At 42.9% G+C, this 20,988-nt stretch overlaps 1 protein-coding gene across 5 annotated transcripts in view; it reads left to right on the top strand.

Moving 5' to 3' along the window:
* Positions 1–20,988, top strand: part of dnaaf11 (dynein axonemal assembly factor 11) — a 40,260-nt gene that overhangs the window by 13,059 nt on the left and 6,213 nt on the right. For 2 of the 5 annotated variants that reach the window (XM_005457656.4, XM_005457655.4), the window contains exons 7-12: positions 1,836–1,913; positions 2,969–3,034; positions 3,542–3,611; positions 8,156–8,251; positions 8,747–8,841; positions 17,126–17,278. In XM_005457656.4, coding sequence (XP_005457713.1) covers positions 1,836–1,913; positions 2,969–3,034; positions 3,542–3,611; positions 8,156–8,251; positions 8,747–8,841; positions 17,126–17,278 — 558 coding nt within the window. Of the gene's footprint in view, positions 1–1,835; positions 1,914–2,968; positions 3,035–3,541; positions 3,612–4,028; positions 4,322–8,155; positions 8,252–8,746; positions 8,842–17,125; positions 17,522–20,988 lie in introns of those variants that run through there. The other 3 variants (XM_005457659.4, XM_005457657.3, XM_025900435.1) reach the window with 3 other exon arrangements.

The raw sequence follows: 20,988 nt of genomic DNA, 5'->3' as shown, positions 1-20,988 counted from the left end.
CAGAGGCAGCATTCACCCTCTCTGTATATTCACACATTTCAAAGACCTGCTAAGCACTCCCAGGAACTATCTGAAGTCTACGTGACCCATGTGACGACCTCGCCGTCTGAACCCTGCTGATTTGACTCTTACTATTCGAGGGCCGTCACACGGATGACCACGAGGCTTCTCCACAGCTTCACTTAGACTCATTATCGCTCGCTCCAGCCGACCGCTCCAATAAAAACATGGACTTGACATCCTCCGGTTCAGCACATCGAAGCCTCCTCAAGCACGCCGTCGCCCCCCTCTCCTGCTTCCCTCCCTCTCCTTGGCTGATGTACGGCTGCGGAGGTCACGGCGGCCGACCCTCTGCAGAGCGCTAAACACTCACCCACCTGGACTGCTGACAGGTTCATCTGCCGCTCGGTGGGCCTAATAGACGGGCTGATGTGAGGTGTGTGTCTCCCCGTCAGCGCTCGTGTCGCCGTCTGCTTCTCGCGGCTAATTGAGCGACTGGTTGTGCGGCAGATGGTGATGAGAGCACACCGAAGCGATGACTCTGTGACTTTTCTCAGTCTTTTGTTTTTCCACATCCAACCACACATTCTACATACTCTGTCATTTAAACACAGAAAGAAAGGTGATAGATTTGAATGTGCCCTGTTCTACCTCCTGAGCCGTCGTTCAGAATGAACACAGTGCTGTTTCACATCATTATTACAGCTCCAGTTTTACTTAAATTAACCAACTATTATTTATGTTACTGAACACTTTCAGTAGTTTATTTTTTTTAAACATTATTTATATTTTAAGCAGGCTAATGCATTTGATTTGTTATATGTAACTGATGGTATCATTTCTTTATTCATATATGTATAAAACTAACATTTTCCTCTGACATAATTTCAGATAATAATTCCTACCTTTATTTGTAATTTTAGCTAACAGCTACTGTTAAGCTACTCTTAGCAAACGGTTTTACTGCTAGCCACACATTTACCGGATAATTTCCAATTTTTTTATGTTTAATTTGGTTTTAGCTAGCTGTTTAAGTGTTTAGCTGTTTCATTTCTTTATCCATATTTTTAACTGGCAAATTCAACTTATGCGTTTTTTCATGATCTTATCTAGTTATTTAAACTTTTTATACTTTATCTTTAGCCGGTAATTTAATTTTGTTAATCATATTTTTAACTTCCATAATAATTTCCACTTTTATTAATAATTTTGATGAGCTATTTGCGATGTTAATCCAGTATTTCTGTATGAAGCTAAAAGTTTTGTTTCAGTTTTCAGGACAAGTGAAGTGAATAATTTGTTAACTAGCACTTTTTCTAAATCACACTTTTATAGCTTTTATATCAAAGCTGTTTGAACCGTTCATTCTTTTGCCCTTTAGTATTGCAGCTACCACTTTTTGGCTTAGACCTCTCTCAGATTAATCAGTAGTTTCTGTTTTCTTTTGTTGTTTTTCAGATTATTCCATATAATCTGAAAAACAACACATAAATTAAAAAAAAAAAAAAGCTACTGCAGACGTACTCTTGTGTTACTTGGTTTTGAACCTGCAGGGGTTCTTCATGTATAAAGAGTCGCCCTGTGTTAGGCAGGTTAAACTACGTTCATACTGACTTCATGACTTTCAGCCTTCGAGGTTCCTGCACTGCTGTGTGCTACACAAACACGCTCCATTACAGGTTATATTTCTTTTTCTAAGGATGCTCCTGGAGGGGAGGAGAACCTTTCTTTGATCTCTGAGGTACTTTGACTCCAGGTGCTGTCACCTGTGAGTCCACTGTTTAAACACCCAGGCTTCATTTGTGATCTGCTCACACTGCGCTGTTTCTCTGCAGGGGGAAGGAGAAGAAGCCGAAGGCCCCGAGGACGCTGATCACTGCTGACGGACGAGTCTTGAATATCAATGAGCCCAAGTATGAACCGAGAAACAGAAGCAGGTTTTCTATCCTCACCGTGATGGCATGTTTGTTACAGCAGTACATGACAACTTTAACATTTGTGGTGCTGCATGGATGATTGGGATCAGATCTTTAAGTACAACATTTTAGAGCTCGACTGATCAACAGGTTAAATTTATATTTTGCAAACAATTATAAAGGAAAGAGCTGCAGGTCCACAGTTTCTGTCACAGTTCTTCTTCATATCTGTCATGTTTTTACTTTAGCTCAGTGAGGCAGGTGAAAACCTACCAAGTGCTTTTTCTGGCCCACTTGCTGTCGTCCTGTTGGGGAAAAACCTGAACGCTTGCAGGCAACTCCGGTCCTCCTCCATTATCCAAACGGTTCATATCATGAGCAAGGCCACAGGGGTCGAGGCCTTAAAGTGTGCCTGATTTCATTTGTAATCTGAGGTGAGGACACGCTTGGGTCAGGAATATATGCTTTATGTGATATATCACCTTACTGCAGCGGGGCGACAGCACGCCGTGCTTCACTGCAGCCCGACTCGTAGCAGCCAGCTCAGTAAAGACGTACACGAGTGGCCGGGAAAGTCACATGTTGCAGAAACAAGTTTAAGCCATAAAATAACGTAAGTTTGGCCAACCTCACCGTCAGGGTCATTTCACAACATCCAGCTTTAGAGCAAAAATAAACAGGTTTACAGCCTACTGCAAGTTTGGGTCTCCACAGCTAATTTTCTCCTTTTTTTAACCCCGCATGGTTTTATCTAAATACCCTGTTTGGATTTTAAGTTGATGTCTGTATCGCAGCTAGAATCACAGAACTGGAAGGCAGCAACAGGAAGTCTACTGATCTGACTTTATCTTCAGTCATTTGTCACTTATGGCTCCAAAAATTAACATCGCGGTGACCAAAACTCTGTCTTTGAGCTTTCATAATAATTTGTCCATCTATTATATACAGTCTGTGGAGGCACCGTGTAGACAGCAGTGTACGTTTACATTAAGAATCGGTGTCATGTCTCCTGGTTTGAACATCTGGATTGTTGCTCTCTGTGTTGTTAACAGGCTGGATTTCTCTCTAACAGAAGATGAAGAAAACAACACGATTATCTTGGACCTGGAAGTGTACAGGTAGGAGCACAAACTCCCTGCAGCTTCATTTATCAAAATTAAAACCTAATCAAGTCTTAAAAAGGGGGTTAAAATGGACTGAGTGAACAGACCTGTGTTTTATCAATCCCTAATTTCATGGTGAGATGTTACACTCAGTTTTGTCAAATAATATTGAACCTTAGATATGGAATAAGGAAAAAGCTGTACCTCGTTTTATTTTAAAATATAACTTCTTGCTGTAAATTAGATCTGCGTCTAGTCATGGTTTGTCTTCATGTGCGTTGTGTAGCTGGTTTCTGTCTAATGTGGTGGCTGTTTGCACCAAATCCGATTTACCGCAGCCACATCGATTCAAATTGATTTAAACTGTGGTCGGAGCTCAGGTTGGAAAACCCATCATGATGCTTCTTTCACAGAAATGGGCTTTTAAATGTCCGACCAAAACTCCCCACCCGATCACCTGATCAGCTGATCAGCGTCTGTACCTGTTTCTGTTTACAATGACTGACCTCCCTGTTCCCACAGACACATGGACACCTCTTTGATCGATGTGGACGTTCAGCCGTCGTACGCCAGAGTCACCGTGAAGGGAAAGGTGCGCTGTAAAGCTTTTATTTTTATACTCAGAGTAACTGGTGACTTTTCAGATTACGTGACGCCTAATTTGAAGTTTTGCCTGTGCGTAGTTTTGGCTGCACACTCTGAACTTTACAACAAATCCATTAATTTTGGGCTTTTTTCCATTGTAAAGGGCAACAGCAGCCACTTAGAGTCAGTCATTAAATCTTTGTCAGCTTGTTAAGTTTGTTGTTCACAGCCTCACTCACCACCGTTGCCATCATACAGATATTCACAGTCACAGTTACGCTCACCTTACTCGTACCTGATTGGACACTTTTGTGCTGGAAACATTCCTCAAACATTTTGGTTCATATTTTTATGACAGCATCACAAAGTTTCTCCAGATTTGTCAGCTGCACATCCTTAAAGTGAATCTCTCATTCCACCACAGCCCTAAGCTGCTCTGCTGGGCTCAGACATGGTGACTGTGGAGGCCATGTGACTACTGCGAGACAGTCAAAGAGAGATGCTTTCAGCTTGAGCATAAAAATGATCCCACCTCACGACACCAGCAGCAGCCTGAGCCTTTCGTACGAGGCAGGTTGGAGCTTTGCTTTCATGCTGTTTGCACCAAAAATCGAGATTCATCAGATTCAGAAACGAATAAGAAAAAGATTCAGTGCAGTGAAAACATTTCACAGCCAACTCAGTACAATGTGAAATTTTTACCTGGACAAGTGTAACAGAATTTTACCTGTCTGAACTCTGCTGTGCATCTTAAAAAACAAAGATGCTCATGTCTCTCTGTGTTTTTGTGTCTTGGCCACTTCCTGTTTTATTTGAAGGTTAGATTCTGACGTGACTTCCTGTCTGTGTCTTTGCTCCCACACCTGCTGTTGTTTTCACCTCGATCTTCAGTCAGACCTCGGAGTCTTTGTCTTTGCTTTCCTCTGATTGTTCACCTTTGTTTGTCCACCGGCTCGTATCCTCAGAGCTCCAGACTCCACTTTCATTCTCCTCTCGTTCACACTGGAAGCAGGCCAGTTTAACCACAGACTGCTGCTGTCAGCCAGTGAAAGTCCTTGTGCTCAAGGGCACTGCGACAGTAGTTTTTGATGAAGATTTTCCTAAACGTATTTCCATGTTGCTCTGGGATTCAAACCTGTGAATTTCGAAGGCTAGGAGCACAAACACGAACAAATCAGCAAATCTTTTCCCGTGTTGCTGAGTTGAGGTAACTGTGCATGTTATTTGCAGTTTGAGGTATTTGTACTTACTGCAGATATCTGTTGGCCTCTAAAGTTTACAGGAAACACTTACCAAGCAGTATGTCCTGCATAGTGCAGCTCTGATTTCTCACAGTGAGGAGTTCAGAGACTGCAGGCAGCAGCAGACTCGCTGCAGGCCGACACCAAACTGTAGCAGCTCCCCTTTCAGCAGCACCGCAAAGCCAGAGAAGGTCTGAGATGAATCCACATTTTTCTGTCTGCAAACAGAAACTGAGACCTAAAGTTTTCAAATTCATTCGCTGATGAAAAGTCTGAGAAGTTCTGAGAAGTTGGTGCTTCTAAAATCTGTGTGCATGTTTACAGTAGCTTCATATCTTGACATTGTGGTGACTGGCAGAGGTAGCGCAACATGTTTTTACTAAACCAGAGTAACATAACTCTTGAGATTAAAAATCTACAATATTTTTAAAGTTAAGTGTTTTTAAGTGTCTTTGCAGACCGTGTGGGCCCAAGCATACAGTTTACACACAGAGCTTTAAGGTTGGTAATAAATCTCAGTGCTTCACGACAGACCCAGCATATGAAAGCATTGAAGATGCACATGTATAAATAACATGCTCATAATCCATCACTGCCATGAAAGAAGTTCCTTTTTCATCTCAAAGGACGGACCAATTTTCATTTACCAGTTGAATGTGATGTGGAAGAAGAAGGTCATCAGTCATCAGTATTAATTCCTAAATACAAAGAGAGTTCTGAAAAAGTTGGAATGTAAATAAAAACAAACTTCATTAATATCCAGGATTGTTTATATATGTAAAAATATATAGCATACAGCAAATATAGCAGTGGTCCTGGAACTGAACCCTGTGGCACACCTTTAGTCATATTAAGCATGCTAATGTAAAACAAACAAAGGAAGAAGACAAAAAACAGGAAGACAAATGTTAAAAGAACAGGCAGCATGTAAAAACTGTAAAAGTTGTGGGGCCCATGTCATCACATAACACATGGTGCAGTGAGAGGAGCTCTCCCAGCTGCTAAAAAGTAGTAAAAGTGAGACGTCTGACCAAACCTCCTCGAGCTCTTCTCTTTTCCTCCTAAAATCTCAGTTTTCTGCTGTGTTCTGAAACACTGCCTGTTAATGCAGAGATCTGTCTGCAGTATGGAGGATGTACGGACGACTGACTGCTGTGATGTTGCTTGTTGGGAGCAGCAGGAACGTGTGATAGATGGAGGAGCAGATTTACAGAACATAACAGGCCTCCAGAATCTGCTGAATCATCAAACCTCTGTGACTTCGGTATTTTTGGAAAGAGTTTTATTATGTCTGCTGTGAATTCATTTCCCAGATGGAAACTGTTTTTTTCTCTGTAAATGGCAGCTGTCCAGAACGAATACGCCGCAAATGTGCTCTGTTTAAGCATACACCTTTACCATCAGTAATCAGTCGAGTCTCCTGCAGCAGAAGTGGAGCCGTTGCAGGTTTCCTGCAGTCTGACAGGTTTGTTGTGACAGGAGCCTCCGTCCTGCACATCCACAGCATTTTCTCCCGTGTGTCCCAAAGCAGCTAATTTATTTATGTTTTTAGGAGTTGATTTCTGAGGAAAACAGTTACTGCATATGTATTCAGTCATATGAGCAACAGCACCTGACATATTTTGGTGTTTCTTTGTTTAATTAACAACTACAAAATGCAGAAGCCATGTGTGAAAACTGATTCCATCCCATGGAACTTGTCGAACCACTTTCAGTGCAATAACCTGCAGTAATCATCTCCTGCATGACTTTATCAGTCTCTCACATCGTTGTGCAGAAATCTTAGCCCACTTTTTTTTTTTTTTACAGCATTTGTTCAGTTCATTGAGATTTGAGTGAATTCATTTATGCACAGCTCAGGTTGAGGTCTGGACTTTGCAACACTTTGATTCTTTTCTTTGTAGATTTGCTGCTGTGCTTGTGATCATGTCGTGATGCATGACTCACTTTGAGCCAAGCTTCATATTTGAGTCTTTAATAAAGAGGAGTTCATGGTTGACTCTGTGACTGCGAGGTGCTCAAGTCATCAGCCTCCTCCACCATGCCGACAGTCTGTCCTGATATCCTGCGTTTGGTTTCCAAACATCTCCACTTTGGTCTCGTCTCTTGTGGTTTTTTCAGATGCACCTTCACAAACCTAATCTGTGCTGCCATGTTGTTTTTAGACAGAAGAGGCTTTCTCCCTGTAACCCTCCAAACAAGCTAAACTTGTTCAGTCTTCTTCTAATTGGACTCTCATGAACTTTAACTCTTAACATGCTAACTGAGGCCTGTAGACTCTGACATGTAGCTCTTGGATTTCTGCTGTTGCACAGTCTAACCTTGATAGTAGTTTATTCCAGTTCAGTTTATTCCAGCAATTCTTTCCTGTGAAAGTAGTAAAGGTGTACATTAGTGAGCTGACCGCGAACACCTCAATGACCTGAACCAACATTGTAAAGAAGAATGGGCCAAGACTCCTCCACAGTGATGTGAGCACTGATAAAGTCAGTACTGAAAAAAAGGTTTTGTTGTTGTCTGTGAAGACTTTTCTCATATGACTGTAGATCCATCTTTTATATACAGTCTTCAGGGAATCACAGTCATTAACTGCAGTCTCCACATTGGGGTTTTTTCAGCCCCAGATGTTGCTGCTTTGCATTGACTTCTGCTGCTTTAAGCCTGGTTAAACAGCTGTTTCACCACATGATGAACTTTTTTCCCTCATGAATTCTGAGCCCTGCAGCTTCTGAGTTCTTCTTCTCGCTGCCAGATTCCTGAATGTCATGGCTGCACTTCAAGCTGTTACAGTGTTTATGGATGGCTGTTGTGTGCCAGAGGTCGTCCTGATTGGACGGGCGGGGTGATTTACGCAGTGATACATCAATCCGCGCTTTTAAAATTCGTTTTTAATACGAACATGTTGAGAAGAGCGGGGAAAATTGACTGGAGGAGCCAACTGTGAGGAGTGTATCAGACACGTCTCACACTCTGCAGCTGAAGAGTTTTCCTCCTTAGTGTGGCTTTCCTCACATTCCCCCTCATAATCAAATTGAATTAAATGAAAAAAGGAAAAAGTCCAATTTTATGCCCGATTTGTCGTCCCACATGCTTCATTCTGGTTTCCATAGGCTTCCTCTCCTGTGATTGATCACCGCCGTTCTCTTCTGGAGCTATTCTGGTCACTCTCTCTCTCTCGAGTCCTTTCTGGAAAGCGTACCTATAAAAAGACCCGCTAATGATTAAAGTCATCTGACACACTGGGATGGCGTCGGTGCCAGATCAGCTCATTAATCTTACTAATTAAAGTTGTGAATAATTTACTCTGCAGATATTTCAGGTGGTTCTGCCGGCCGAAGTGAAGCCCGACAGCTCGACGGCTCAGAGGTCCCAAACCACCGGACACCTCCTCCTGACAATGCCCAGGGTACGTACAGGTACACGTCACACCTGAGCCAGGTACGGGACGCTGCAGCAGGAAGAGGTTAAAAGGCCTCTGCAAAACTTCACAGAGTACTTTTGCTTCTTTGGGATGTTTTCTGAAAGGTTGGGACGCTTTGTAAAAAGTCAAAAACAGCAGATTACAGTGATTCATCCTGTTAAAGTGTCAGTGCTGATTGTTGACTGTGTGTGCACCTCTGTCTCCACAGACAGTGGTTCCATGAATGTTGTATAATTATGACTGTTTCCTGCTATTTTTTCACTTGTTCCGCTGAAGATCAGCTGTGTTAAACTCAGAGGTTTAATGAAGAAACTCTTTACTGCGTCTATAACAAGAACACAGGTGCTGATGCTGCAGCGTCGCAGCAGCTGCTGCTATTAATCCTCCATATGGCTGTTAAATCCTGCAGCAGAGCGCCTGTAAAGAGTTCAGAAACCGAAGACTGAAAGCTGTTTGCGTCGTCTTTTCTTTCTTTTTCAGGCTGAAGGTGAAATCAAAGTGACGAAGACAATCCCAAGTCCACCCAGAGTGTGTCAGAACAGACGCGGCGGCGGCTTATCGGAGGATAATCAAAGGTAGCTTCAGTACACGAACTGCAGCCGCAGAGCTCATGATCACACATCCACACACTGTTGGACAGGAAGGAAACAAATATTAACCTCCAGTTTCTTTTTAATAATGTTTATGGTGATCTAAGAAAGCAAATGCAAGGATGGAATAAAACATTAGAGATAAAGGGACGTAACTTTAAGCACTGCGACAGATGAATACAGAAATTCAACCTTTAATATTTGGTGTAAAGTGCAGCACACATCAGCGTTTCACAAACTGAGGCCACGCTGGGGTGAAGTACTTCTGTGAAGGTAAGTTAGTATTTTTAGAGCATGTTTGAAAAACACCTTTAAGAACCAAAGTACGTCAAACTGCTCAACATGAAGGGCAACAAGAGACGAATACAAGTACTGAACATCTTTCTGCAGCAACTGATGTGTGGACGGTGGCGTCTGCAGGCTGCTGTATTTGTCTCTCATGTTTACACGTGACTTTATTAAACATCAAGTAAAAGAAGAGATTTACCAAACAGCTGCTCCAATTCAATCTCATTAGCAAACATCAGGACGCTGTGCAAAATGTGAAAAAAGTATTTTATCCACAGTACAACATAGGAAACATCGTGTCACATGTTTGAACAGAGACACTTCACTATATCATGAAAAAATATCAGCTCATTGTGCAGACGTGGGACAGAACCACGTTTATCATCGGTGAGAAGTCTGGACTGCAGTCATTTTCTTTTGTCCTGTCTTTCTTCCTTCACCCCAACCGGTGGCCCCGCCCCTCCCTGAGCCTGGTTCTGCAGGAAGTTTCTTCCTGTTAAAAGGGAGTTTTTCCTTCCCACTGTTGCTAAGTGCTTGCTGACACACTGTGACTGTTGAGGTTATCTCTTTAACACTGAAGATCTTTACTTTGAGCACCTTGAAGGAACTGTTTGATTTGTGATTTGGTGATTAAATTAAATTTAACTGGGCATTAGTTTCTTAAACTGTAGGAATAATGTTATGTGATACATATAAATTTCTGTTTGTGGTGGTGATAGATGATAAACAGTCAGAAATACTAAGTTTATAATGCTAATGGGGCATAAAGAGGTGCAGCCTGCAGGCTGGTCTGTGTTTGTGTGAATGAAGTCGAGCATTGTTGGCTGTGGTGTTAGTCTGTGTTTGGCCTTGAGTTTAATACGCACATATTTAAACACCTCTGGCTCATCAGGTCCCCGTTGTCCTAATTACAGACGCCTGTTGTATTTTAAACACTGAGCGTGACTCATTTTATCAGCCGTGTTCATGATGGCGCTCTCCCTGCTCGATGACCGTGTGCTGGACGGAGATAACCTTGACCCACACGGCATCATTACACTGGGAGGAAGTGAGGAAGAGGATTCTCCACAGTGAAACGTGTCTGTGCTGCTGGGTTCATATTTAGCTGCAGGCTGCTGGGCTCAAATCACCAAACAGCTGCTGCAGACCACCAAACTGTGAATGTGACCCAAATCCCACTCTGAGAGAAAAGAACCATTTCAATTATTTTTGGTTGGAATTAAACCATTTTTGTCCTTTGAAGCACTTGGAGCTGGTTTGGCTCACCATTCTGGTAACATACCGCTGTTACAGTTTTTAGTCACTTTATATGAAGTTAAAGGAACAAACCTGAGTCAGTAAACACCTTTTCCATATCTTGGTCTTTCTTGTCTCTATTTAAAAGCCTCCAGCTGCCCTCGGACAGCATCAGTAAGCTCCTCCTCTGTTTCTGTCAGATAGTTGGAGACCCTGAACTGCAGGACTGTGTTTGTGCTGTTTTCATGCAGTTATCTATTAAATAATATGATTTGCTTTGCAGTTAATTGCACTTGCAGACAATTTGAGAAGTTTGTACTTCTTAATTAAGGTGATTAAAAAAATCACCTTAATTAAAAAGTCACTTTTTGTGTGAGATTTAAAAACGAGGAGAGGAATCAGAGATGTGCAAACTGAGGAATGAGAAAAGGTCACTTCTGCTCCAACAGAGCAAGACAGCCGTGAAGGCCCAAAATGTGACTGGTGTGTTGATCATCTTTTATATACAGTCTGTGTTCTGGTCAAAGCTGTGAATTTGTAAACGTGGCACATTAAGCATCAGGAGAGACGATTTGAAATCTTTGTGTTTGTCTCATCTTCACTGACTGAAATATGAACGATCAGCAGCTCCTCTTCCTCTGTGAGGTGATGAAGCTCTCACTGAGGTTGAGCTCAGCTTCACCTCTTAATGACCACATTAGTCTGCAGAGCTGTGTAACTGATCCCCCCTCTGCATGCCTGGAGGTGTGCTCTTCACCACGCTACCATCATCATCATCATTACTGCTTTATGACAGAGAGCCGCTTCCCGTCCTTCATCTGTCCCCATCAAACTCCATAAAGAGTCCCAGTGCAGTCCTGGATCCTTGATATAAATGCTAAGGTGACAGGTGAGCTCCGCTGCTTCCTGCTGACTTATTGCATCATTTCGATATGATAAGGCGTGACCTTTGACCCCTAGGTCTGTAGATTCTGTATTCTGCCTCGGGTGTGCATGGAAATTGATCTGAAGACCCTTTTCTTAATGGCATGAGGCAGCGCAAAGTGTAAAATAGACTCAGACATAGTCTAATCTCAGACACGGGAGAAAACCCTCGGCTCACAGCGCCATTGATAAGTGGATCTGAAAGGTTAAAGGTCAAGGTCAACTGGAAAGCCCATTCTGGGTTATTATAAGAAAATCCCTGAGGTTACATTTTTTGCAGATAACCAGAATTAAAACAAATTTTTATCTCCCATCAAAAACAAACTAATCCGTCTAACAGCTGCTAAATTACTGTTTATTTTCCAAAATCCAAAGTTCTGATTTCCGATCACGTAAAGCAGAAAAATAACACTCCGGATAATTCTCCACCAAATCTGGCAAATAAAATTCAAATATTTTAAGCACCCCAGTGAAGTTGGTGACCTTTGACCCTTCCGCCTCACCACCTTTGAGCTCGTGACCAAACTTGGCAGAAAACTTGATGTGTGTGGTGTTAGAACACTGTTAGATGTTCCCAAGCAGGTAATATGGCGTGCTCTCTGCCTCATTACCCACGAGGACCTCCACTATGAATAACCAATTACAAGAAGCCATGTTGGAGTTTCTAACCAGGCAGGGCAGAGGAGGCCCGCGACAAGCAGCTCCATTTTCTTTTTCTTATTGTTTTCTTTATTTTGTTACAGTTTTCACTTTATTTACTGTGTTCACAGTTCAAGGAAGGAGAAAAAGTTCCTTTCTATCATCATTGCAGCCATAAGTGGTGAGTCTACACTGTTACCTACAGAAACAGATACCACAAAGCCCCAAAAATCAAAGTCTGGAAATTTCTAGATCAATATTTGGGATTTTTTTAAATATTTGGGGTTGTTTGTTCTCTTTTACATCCAGGCTGAGATAGTACCTGGATTGATGCAGAGGCTGACAGCTCTCTGATTTAATCTAATTTCTAATTTTCTATTTTTCTAAAACTTGCTTCTAATTGAAATTTGTCTGTTTTACATATTTGAAGAGGACCATCAGCTGTTCATAAGTCACGTTAATTATTTTATTAAAAAAAACAAAAGTAAAATAAAGGCTGTTTGTGCACAGCGGACTCTAAATGTGACACTTACACATACAGTTTTCATTTCAGTGTGTCAGAATAAAGAGTTCATTTTCAGGTTCTGGATTAAAGGTTGTTCCTCTAAATCAACCTAATCTTCTAATGAAACCTCTCGGGGCGCTATGTGCCCATATCTACATGACATGGACGTCCACAGCTGATAGGTGGGCATATTAAAGTAGATCGACCTTCACATTCAGCTCTATTTTCACCACAACAGACCGTCTGTCGCTCTCGTCCTTCATTTTTCCAGGACTCTGAGATATTTGAACTCCTCCACACGGAGCCTTGGAGTACCCACGTCCAGCCGAAACGACCTGAAACGTATCCGTCCCACATTAAGTTTACCTTCGTAGTTCAGCACAAGGCTTTAAAAACTGGCAGTAATGTGTGTTTACAAGCGATCCATTATAGCCTTTGAATCTGCACTCAGGTTTAAATCATATTTTTGTCTTATCAAAAGAGTCCACATCAGGAAGAAGCTTGGTATCTGCGCATTAACCTCATCTCTCTGCGTCCACGTGACTGGTTTAGCCTGGTTCTTATCTTAACGTGAGCCGATGGGGTTCAGATCAGACCCGTGACATTACCTCACATCCACTCCAAAACCTAATCCTCTGTGGATCGGTGGCCGCAGACACTGAACAGAACCTGCTGATGTTGTTACTGCGGCTGAGTACAACTCAATTACATCCCCATTACCGAACTGAGAGTGATAACCCTGCAGGAACTCCGCCCGATAAAAGCTTAGTCATAGTTATTTTCCTGTAGACTTTATCAGCACTCAGGTTACTCTGAGAGCTCATGAACTTCCAGAGTTTCCTGTATTTCCACTCAGTTCTGCAGTATCCACATCTATAAACACTGTGCTGAGGCGTAACGAGGTCTAAGAGAGAAAGTCGAGTTTACAAAAGCAAAAGTTGATGGAAGAACACGAGCACACCTGTGCACAAGTCTGACCCATATGTACAAACATTTTTGAGACACACGGCGAGGCGCTGACTTGAAATATTCCAACACGACACAAAACAGCCGACAGCTCTAACTCCAAATGCAGATTCACTGGGCGTCTATAAGAGAACTGTTATCTCCCAGCAGCTGATATTGCTGCGATTGGTACGTCACTGCTGCAGGATATTCTGCATGTAGAGCTACGCAAAGGGGAACTGTGGCAGAGTGGCATTAAATTCTTCCACATTATGATCATATTTTTCCAGGTTAGGTTGTTGATGGACTCTTTGGGATACATCCTGTCCTTACAAACCTGTTTGACCACAATATCAAATGTACTAAACATTCATTTCTGAAATTCGACACGCTTGCTTTCTCTGTCCGAGGTTTTCCTGACGCAGTGTGTTTTCTGAGTCCTCTGGCAGCTTTATTCCCCTCTTAATAAACAGGCGGCAGAATGCACAGAGTAATGAAGGGGCTCCTCTTCCTCCTCCTGCGTCCTTCTGATGTTTATTGTCAGCTGCTGTGCAGAAGATTAAATTATAGTAGCAACGCTCTTCCTGGAGATTTTTACTAAAAGGAAGCCTAATTATTGGAAGAGCATACTCTCCACACAGTGAACTGGATCTAGAGGAGACCTGGATTTGGGTTAGTTTGTGGTATCTTTCTTTAAGACATTGAGATTGTGTCTTTTAATTTTTCTCCTTTCAGTTTAACATGTATTTATATGTGTTATAGCACAGTGGTTAGCACTGTTACCTCACAGTAAGAAGGTCCTGAGTTCGATTCCACCATCAGGCAGGGCTCTTTCTGTGTGGAGTTTGCATGTTCTCCCCGTGTTTGCGTGGGTTCTCTCCGGGTTCTCCAGCCTCCTCCCACAGTCCAAAGACATGCAGTTAGTGGGGATAGGTTAACTGGAAACTCTAAATTGCCCATGTGAGTGCTGATGGTTGTCTGTGTCTATGTGCAACAATATACAATACAGAACTAGTTATGAAAAACAGAATTCATCAGACAGCAACATGAAGAAGGACTTTTGCTTTGTAACAGTCACACAAATAATGCAATTCAATTTTATTTTATCTATATAAAAGCACCAAATAGCAGCAACAGTTGACTGGAGGCGCTTTCTGCTGTAAGGTAAAGACCGTACAGTAATACAGCGAATCCCCAAAAATCAGACAATCCCCTACGAGCAAGCACCTGGCAACCGTGGGAAGGAAGAACCCCTTTTTAACAGGAAGAAACAACTGGCAGGACCATGGTCAGAGAGGGGCGGGGTCATCTGCTGTGACTGATCGGGGAGGATGGGAGGAGAAAAGGCCCACTGTCATCTACTTCACATTTAATCAGGATGATACCTCTCTGCACTCCAAAAGCACAGCAGCCATGGCTAGGACCTTTATTGTGAAAGGGAGAAAAAAATCAATTTCTGCACATGCGAGTGGAACAATTTAGCATCAACTGGCATGTCAGATTAACCCAGTTGTTGTGTGTCATTGTGTGTCTGTGTCCCCACGGTGACGTGTTACTGTACGGTTAATTCGACAAACACAATCAGAGAAACCCCCGGAGACGGTTTGCTGCTCACAGCACATCTGACCGTGAAGCCAGCGTCCTATAAATTGATCTGATGGGTTAATGGACTTGATTGTTGTGGGATGAAAGAGATGAGTTCAGAGGAGGAGCTGGATCATTTCGGTTTAACGGTAACAGATAATGTGGAAAATTGACCCCCGGAGATGAATTTATGGATGCTTGAGTAACAACACTGAACACAACAATAAATAATGAACAGTCAGTTTGTCTCCACAGAATATTTCTGATACACAGTGAACATAATTCCAAATATTACAGTAAACTGGTGACTGATTGTAACCAAATCAAGTAAAGTCAAACCAATAAAATAGGTGAAAAAAGGTGAAATTAAAAAAATAATCAGGTTTCAAGAGGATTAATTATTCAGGGTTTAATCGATTGAGAATGATGATGCCACAGATGAAGTCGCTGCTTGCTGTTGTGTTTGCTGTTAAATGTTTTAACAGCAAACACAGATGGATGTTAACAGCCAGGAGACCCTGCTGTCATGTTGGGACCCGGTTCTCTTTAGGCCCTGGAAATGTCTCGGTTAGGACCAGAAGAAGTCTGTGATTGGGTAATAGCGCCCCCTCACAGCCGTTACCCTGCTCACGGAAACACGAGGAGCCGGGAGTGGCGGCTCCGTTTCACTGGTCCTATAATCTGGGACATCAGGACACTTTGTTTATCCTGAGCCACACCAGCGGTTTTAACAAAGCGCCACTAATTAACTCATAGCAGAGGTAGATTTGATATTAATCTGCTACAGCCACGGTATTAAACTCTTAAATTTGCATCCGCAGAGGTCGACCAAAAGGAAATGTTTGTCCTCTGGACATATCAGACATGTTGGAGATGACTCGTGGCCACTTGTTTCAGCAGGAGCTCTGTGTGATATAAGACCTACACTGGGTATTTACATATAGTCAGAGATGTATTTACAGTCTGGGGGTTTATTAACTGAGCGTCATGTGCACTTTGCACCATCAATCACATGTGTGTGAGCTCTCATATTGATGTTTACATGTAATCTGGAAACCTGAGTTTCTGCACAGCATCAGCACCAACGATGGCTGATTTATTCTCCTGTTCTCATAAAGCTTCTCAGAACTGGGAGCTGCTGCTGCTGATTCTTAGAACTCAGATATTTTCTGTGAATTTCTCCTCGTGGTGAGGAAAAATATCCTGAGAAAGAGAGAAGTTATTCACAGAGAACGCAGAGGTCAGAACCGGAGGAGGTAGAAGGACTTTTAGAGTTTCTTTAGCAGACACGTGAAGGTAGCTGATGAACTGCTACGTGCTCGATCGTCAGGGATGATGGTGGTCTGTTCTAACTGCACATATACATGTCTTGGTGCAGTCAGGAGTTTTTCCTGTTATCGTTCTTATTTTCTTGTTTTTTGGTGGATTTACCTGCCGGTCAGCTGCCACACTGAAGCTACCAGCATGGGAAACAGCAGTGACAGTGACTGCTCAGGTGAACCAGGCAGATGCTTTCACGTTTGTTTCAGATTCGTCAATCGGTGTTTCTCCTGATTTATTTTTTTGCTTTAGTTTTTTTAATTAAAACGTCACTGCCTTATCTCTGTACCTCGAGGTAAACATCATTCCTGAGACAGAGAAACAGGGCACGGCAGTTTGTGTAACTGTGTGTGTGAACATTTCTACACTCACACACTGCATGGATCAAATGTCTGGGTCACCTCCACATTACACCTTCAGGAGCTGCTGGGCCTCAGAAACATCCCATGAAGCTCCTGATGTGCCGTTTTTGTGCTGATGTTGATGCCGGAGGAGGTTTGGACTCTGCAGGGATTCCTGCCCCGAGTTCCTCTGTTTCCTAAATGCTTCCACTTTATAATAACAGTCCTTACAGCCGATCCAGCAATGACCAGAGAATTTCACCAGCTGAGCAACACAGTTAAATTCATTGACCATCCTTTGATAAATGTTTGTAAAGGCAGACTGTGGGGCCAGCTGTTTGTTTCTGGCCCAGTTCTGTAGTTTATTTAATGTATTAATGAAGGAGGAGTGAAGGAGGCCCAAGGCGCTCTCTTTCTCGACATCTTTGTCTTTCACGAAGCTCTTTTACTTATTTAAGAACTTCATAATTCTCCTTTATCTCGACAGGAAAAATAACGTTCCTGAGAGGCTGGAAGTCGACCCGAGCAAGCGCACAGCCGTCGACCTCGCCAACATCGTGCCGCGCCAGAGCGCCAAAGAAGGGCCGATGGAAGCATCCAGACCGGCTCCACCACCCGCCGAGGATCACTTCTCTGAAGGGTTCGTGGACGACCCCGATGTCCCCCCACTCATATAAGAGTACAAGGATGAGCTTATATAACACTCAGACTGTATGTTTCCTTTAAACAGACCTTTAGATTTCCTCTGACCTGCAGCGACTAAACAGATGTGTGCAAATGAACCACTGCAGATTTCCTTATTCAGTCCTGATGTGTGTCGTTCAGTCTGCAAACCTGATGTCTCAGCATTTAATAAATGTCCTTACCACCAGCCTTAAACACATATTAATGAGATACTTGGACATGAATTCAACTGGACAGTTTTATTGTTGGTACACAAAAAGTAAATGTAATTAAAGCTGTGAAGAGGCAGCTTCCTCTCAAACACATTTTCTGCCTTTTTAAAAGCAGCTGTAATGACGACAGGGCCGATCGGGGGAAGACTCTGCTCGTTACTGCAGCAGGGCGAGGCCGAGAGCTGAAACGCTGGCACAGCTTTACTGAAGCAACACAACATCACGCTTCCTCACTATAAACAACGTTGTCTTATTCTGTGTCTTCTCTGAAATGATGCATTTGTTAAAAGCCAGCCCTGTTAGGAGGGTTGAACAGAGAGACGCTGCTGCTGGTCTCCCTCAAACCCTCGTGTAGATTTCAGCCTGGAAATCAATCGGCTGAGTTCTGCCTGTGGCCTGGTTGCCGTCTTGGCTGCCGTTGTGCGTTGCCCTGCTTTGTTTTCTCTTTTCTTGTGATGCTCCTCCTCAAAGCTCAGAAACTTGCTCACTCTCCGTGCCCGGCTTTGATCAGAGAGCCTCTGCTTTGTGCCCAGAGGACGCCGGTCCAAGCATATTCTGAAGCTTGTTCATCTCTCCTTGAAGTCTCCTGGGTCTCTGCTTTCCTCTGAGTTGTCACCCCAAAAAGCTCGGAGGTCACGACTCCTCCTCCTCCTCCTCCTCCTGGCTCTGAGCGCCGTTACAGCCGCAGCGCCTTGAGAACTCATTTTGGCGTTGGACCATTTTTCCTCCTGACAGCCTCGCTCGTCTTTTATCATCCAGCCTTCTATATTTGGACCCCGTGGCTCGAGCCATCTGGGAGATTTGGATGTTTGTGGTGTGGCTGCAGGAGGAAAAGCCTCTGTGATGCCATCTTTGATTTGAGTTTTTAATATAAGGACTTGTTGTTGTTCAAACACATGTAAAATGCAGGGAACAGGCGCCTTTAATGAGCCTCCTGGACCAGAGTCACCATACTTATCATAGTTTTTGCTTTTATTTCAGTTCAAACTAAAAGGTTTTTTATGTTTAGGCAACTATATTATGGATTTCTTACTTAAAAAGTAACTAAACAGCCAGTTTACAGAACACTTTAACATTTTTATATCATCGTTTCTTCCTGAAGTGAAAACATGAATATATTACTGGGTTTCCTTCCAGCCAATCATCATCCTGCAATGAAATGTTTCACGCTGCTGTTTAAACATTGAAATACGACAGCTTGGAAAGTTTCCACATTATTTTCCTTTGACCCAGATCTGCGGTCTGCGTCTGCTCCGCTTCATTAATTATTGATAAATGAGCTTCTCTGTCATGTGGCTGTGCAGATAAGACGTTTTCTGTTTGTGCTCACTGTTTTTTTCCTGTGTGATGAAACAAACCAACACCACCGCTGGCCTCTCAAATACGCCCTCGAGGTTCGGGTTGCTGGGAGAGTTTTGTGCGTCAGTGGGAAATGCTCCATTAGTCCCATTTAACAGCTCGTTTACCTCCTCGTCATTATTACTGCGTCTGCCTTTCCTGCGTCCTGACTCAGGTGTGTCGTGGTTAATTGGTGTTTGATTGGTGGATGCTTCCTCGATGATGGAGGTCTGAGGCAGCTTCTTTCCTTCCTGTGTTCCTCTGTCTGTATCATTGCTGCCGCTGCCTGAGCCTCATCCATCATCAGCAGGTAAAAGTGTTCCTGTCCGCTTTGACTTCCCTGCAGTGAGAGAGGACACTGCACACTCGTTCACTATCAGCTTGTCAACAACACTCTAGAAACGCCAGAAATCACAGTTTTTTGTCTATTTTACTCTAATTTGGAGCAGAATTTGTAAATGAACCTGTAAATGATTTAAATGAAATCTGAAACTAGCGAATGACATCATAAACTCAAGAGTTCACAGAGGTCATAAATCACACGAGAAATCAGGTCATTTCATTTTTAATGCTTGGCACTTCATTTTCCAGCCAGAAGAGTCGCCCCCTGCTGGCCAATAGAAAAAGTGCAGGTTAAGGACTTTCATGAGGTTGTTGTCATCAAAGTGAGAGAGAGATGCTGACAGATCAGTAGCCTGATAGACCACTGTAAAAAATGCTGAGTTCAAAGACAAAATCCCAAATAATCAGGCCCCATCTTATCTTAAAGACCTCGTAGTACCATATCGCCCCATCAGAGCACTTCGCTCTCGCACTGCAGGTTTATTTGTTGTATTTAAAAGTAGAATGGGAGGCAGAGCCTTCAGTTTTCAGGCCCCTCTTCTATTAGGCTTCAAATTTTACTTTTTGCTATAGTATATAGTTCAAGCTATATTTTAGTTATGCTGCTACAGGCTCAGGCTGCTGGAGGGCTTCCCATGATGCACTGAGCTCTTCTTCTTAATAATTCTTCTTCTTAGTAACCTCAATAATTAAAGTACATTAAAGCTGTACTACCATAATAAAGTAGCTCACTGACTGAGCTACTTTATTATGGTAGTACTTAGTACACTGACTGTACTAAGTTAAATTACACCACTCAGGCTCGTGCAGTGGGTCAGTCGCATTGGTTCACATTGTTCGGAGCATGAAGCGGGGCTGGCTGTGGGTCTGTTTGTTGTTTTTTTAGTCTTACAATCTGAATTATGAGCTCGTGCGGCGCGGGATTGTTTGTGACAGAAGTGATTCGTTTTTTACTGAGCAGATGTTTTTTAGCCCTGCAGATTATAGTCAGTATCTACCTTTAGTATTGACCTGTGAGTATATCTGTTTAAGAAGAGAGTTGTTTTTAGCTTTCACCTCCTTTGCCTGCGTGAACCTCCCTCCTGTTTAAACACTCGATCAGATCAGAACCAGAATCAACCAGATTTTCTTGCTGTCTGATTAAATCCAGAGACACAAGAATCTGTTTCTTATCTGTCCGAGCTCCATCGATTTTTGTCTGTTGCCATGACAGCGGATGGTCCCACTCGTTTTGTGAAAGCTGCACCGCCTCATCGCTTTGACCCGGGTCAGACGGTACTGACTCGTAACGCTCGCCGTTTCCTTTCAGTCCGAGCCGTCAGACTGCCGATCACACTCGTCTCTGAGCGGGAAGAAAAGCCTCCAGTTATTTTTATTCGTCTCCTCAGGTTTTCTTCTTTTTCCTGTATTTTATAAGCGCTACATGTCAGGTTTAAGCATGTCAGCCTCTCTGAACTCTCCACTGCCGAGTCTCAGTGCTTCGTTGGTGTTATCATGCTTCTCCTTTCACAGGCCGTAAATAATAAATATAATACAGTAAGAAGAGTTTACAGGCAGAAAACTCAGATATTCTGGCACAAACGTGGCTCACACCTGCAGCTTGACTCGGCATGATTGTGCCACAGATCCACCTTATATGGCAGGTGTGTTTAGACCACATATACACTCACCACTTTTTTGGTATATCTGTCCCACTGCTCGTTAACACAAATATCTAATCAGCCGGTCACGTGGCTGTGTGTTTGGGTATAAAGGTATGGTCAGGACGACCTGC

This window comes from Oreochromis niloticus, linkage group LG18 (assembly GCF_001858045.2).
Source record: "Oreochromis niloticus isolate F11D_XX linkage group LG18, O_niloticus_UMD_NMBU, whole genome shotgun sequence".
In the NCBI taxonomy this organism is placed as follows: domain Eukaryota; kingdom Metazoa; phylum Chordata; class Actinopteri; order Cichliformes; family Cichlidae; genus Oreochromis; species Oreochromis niloticus.
This window is presented reverse-complemented; position numbering and strand designations above follow the sequence as displayed.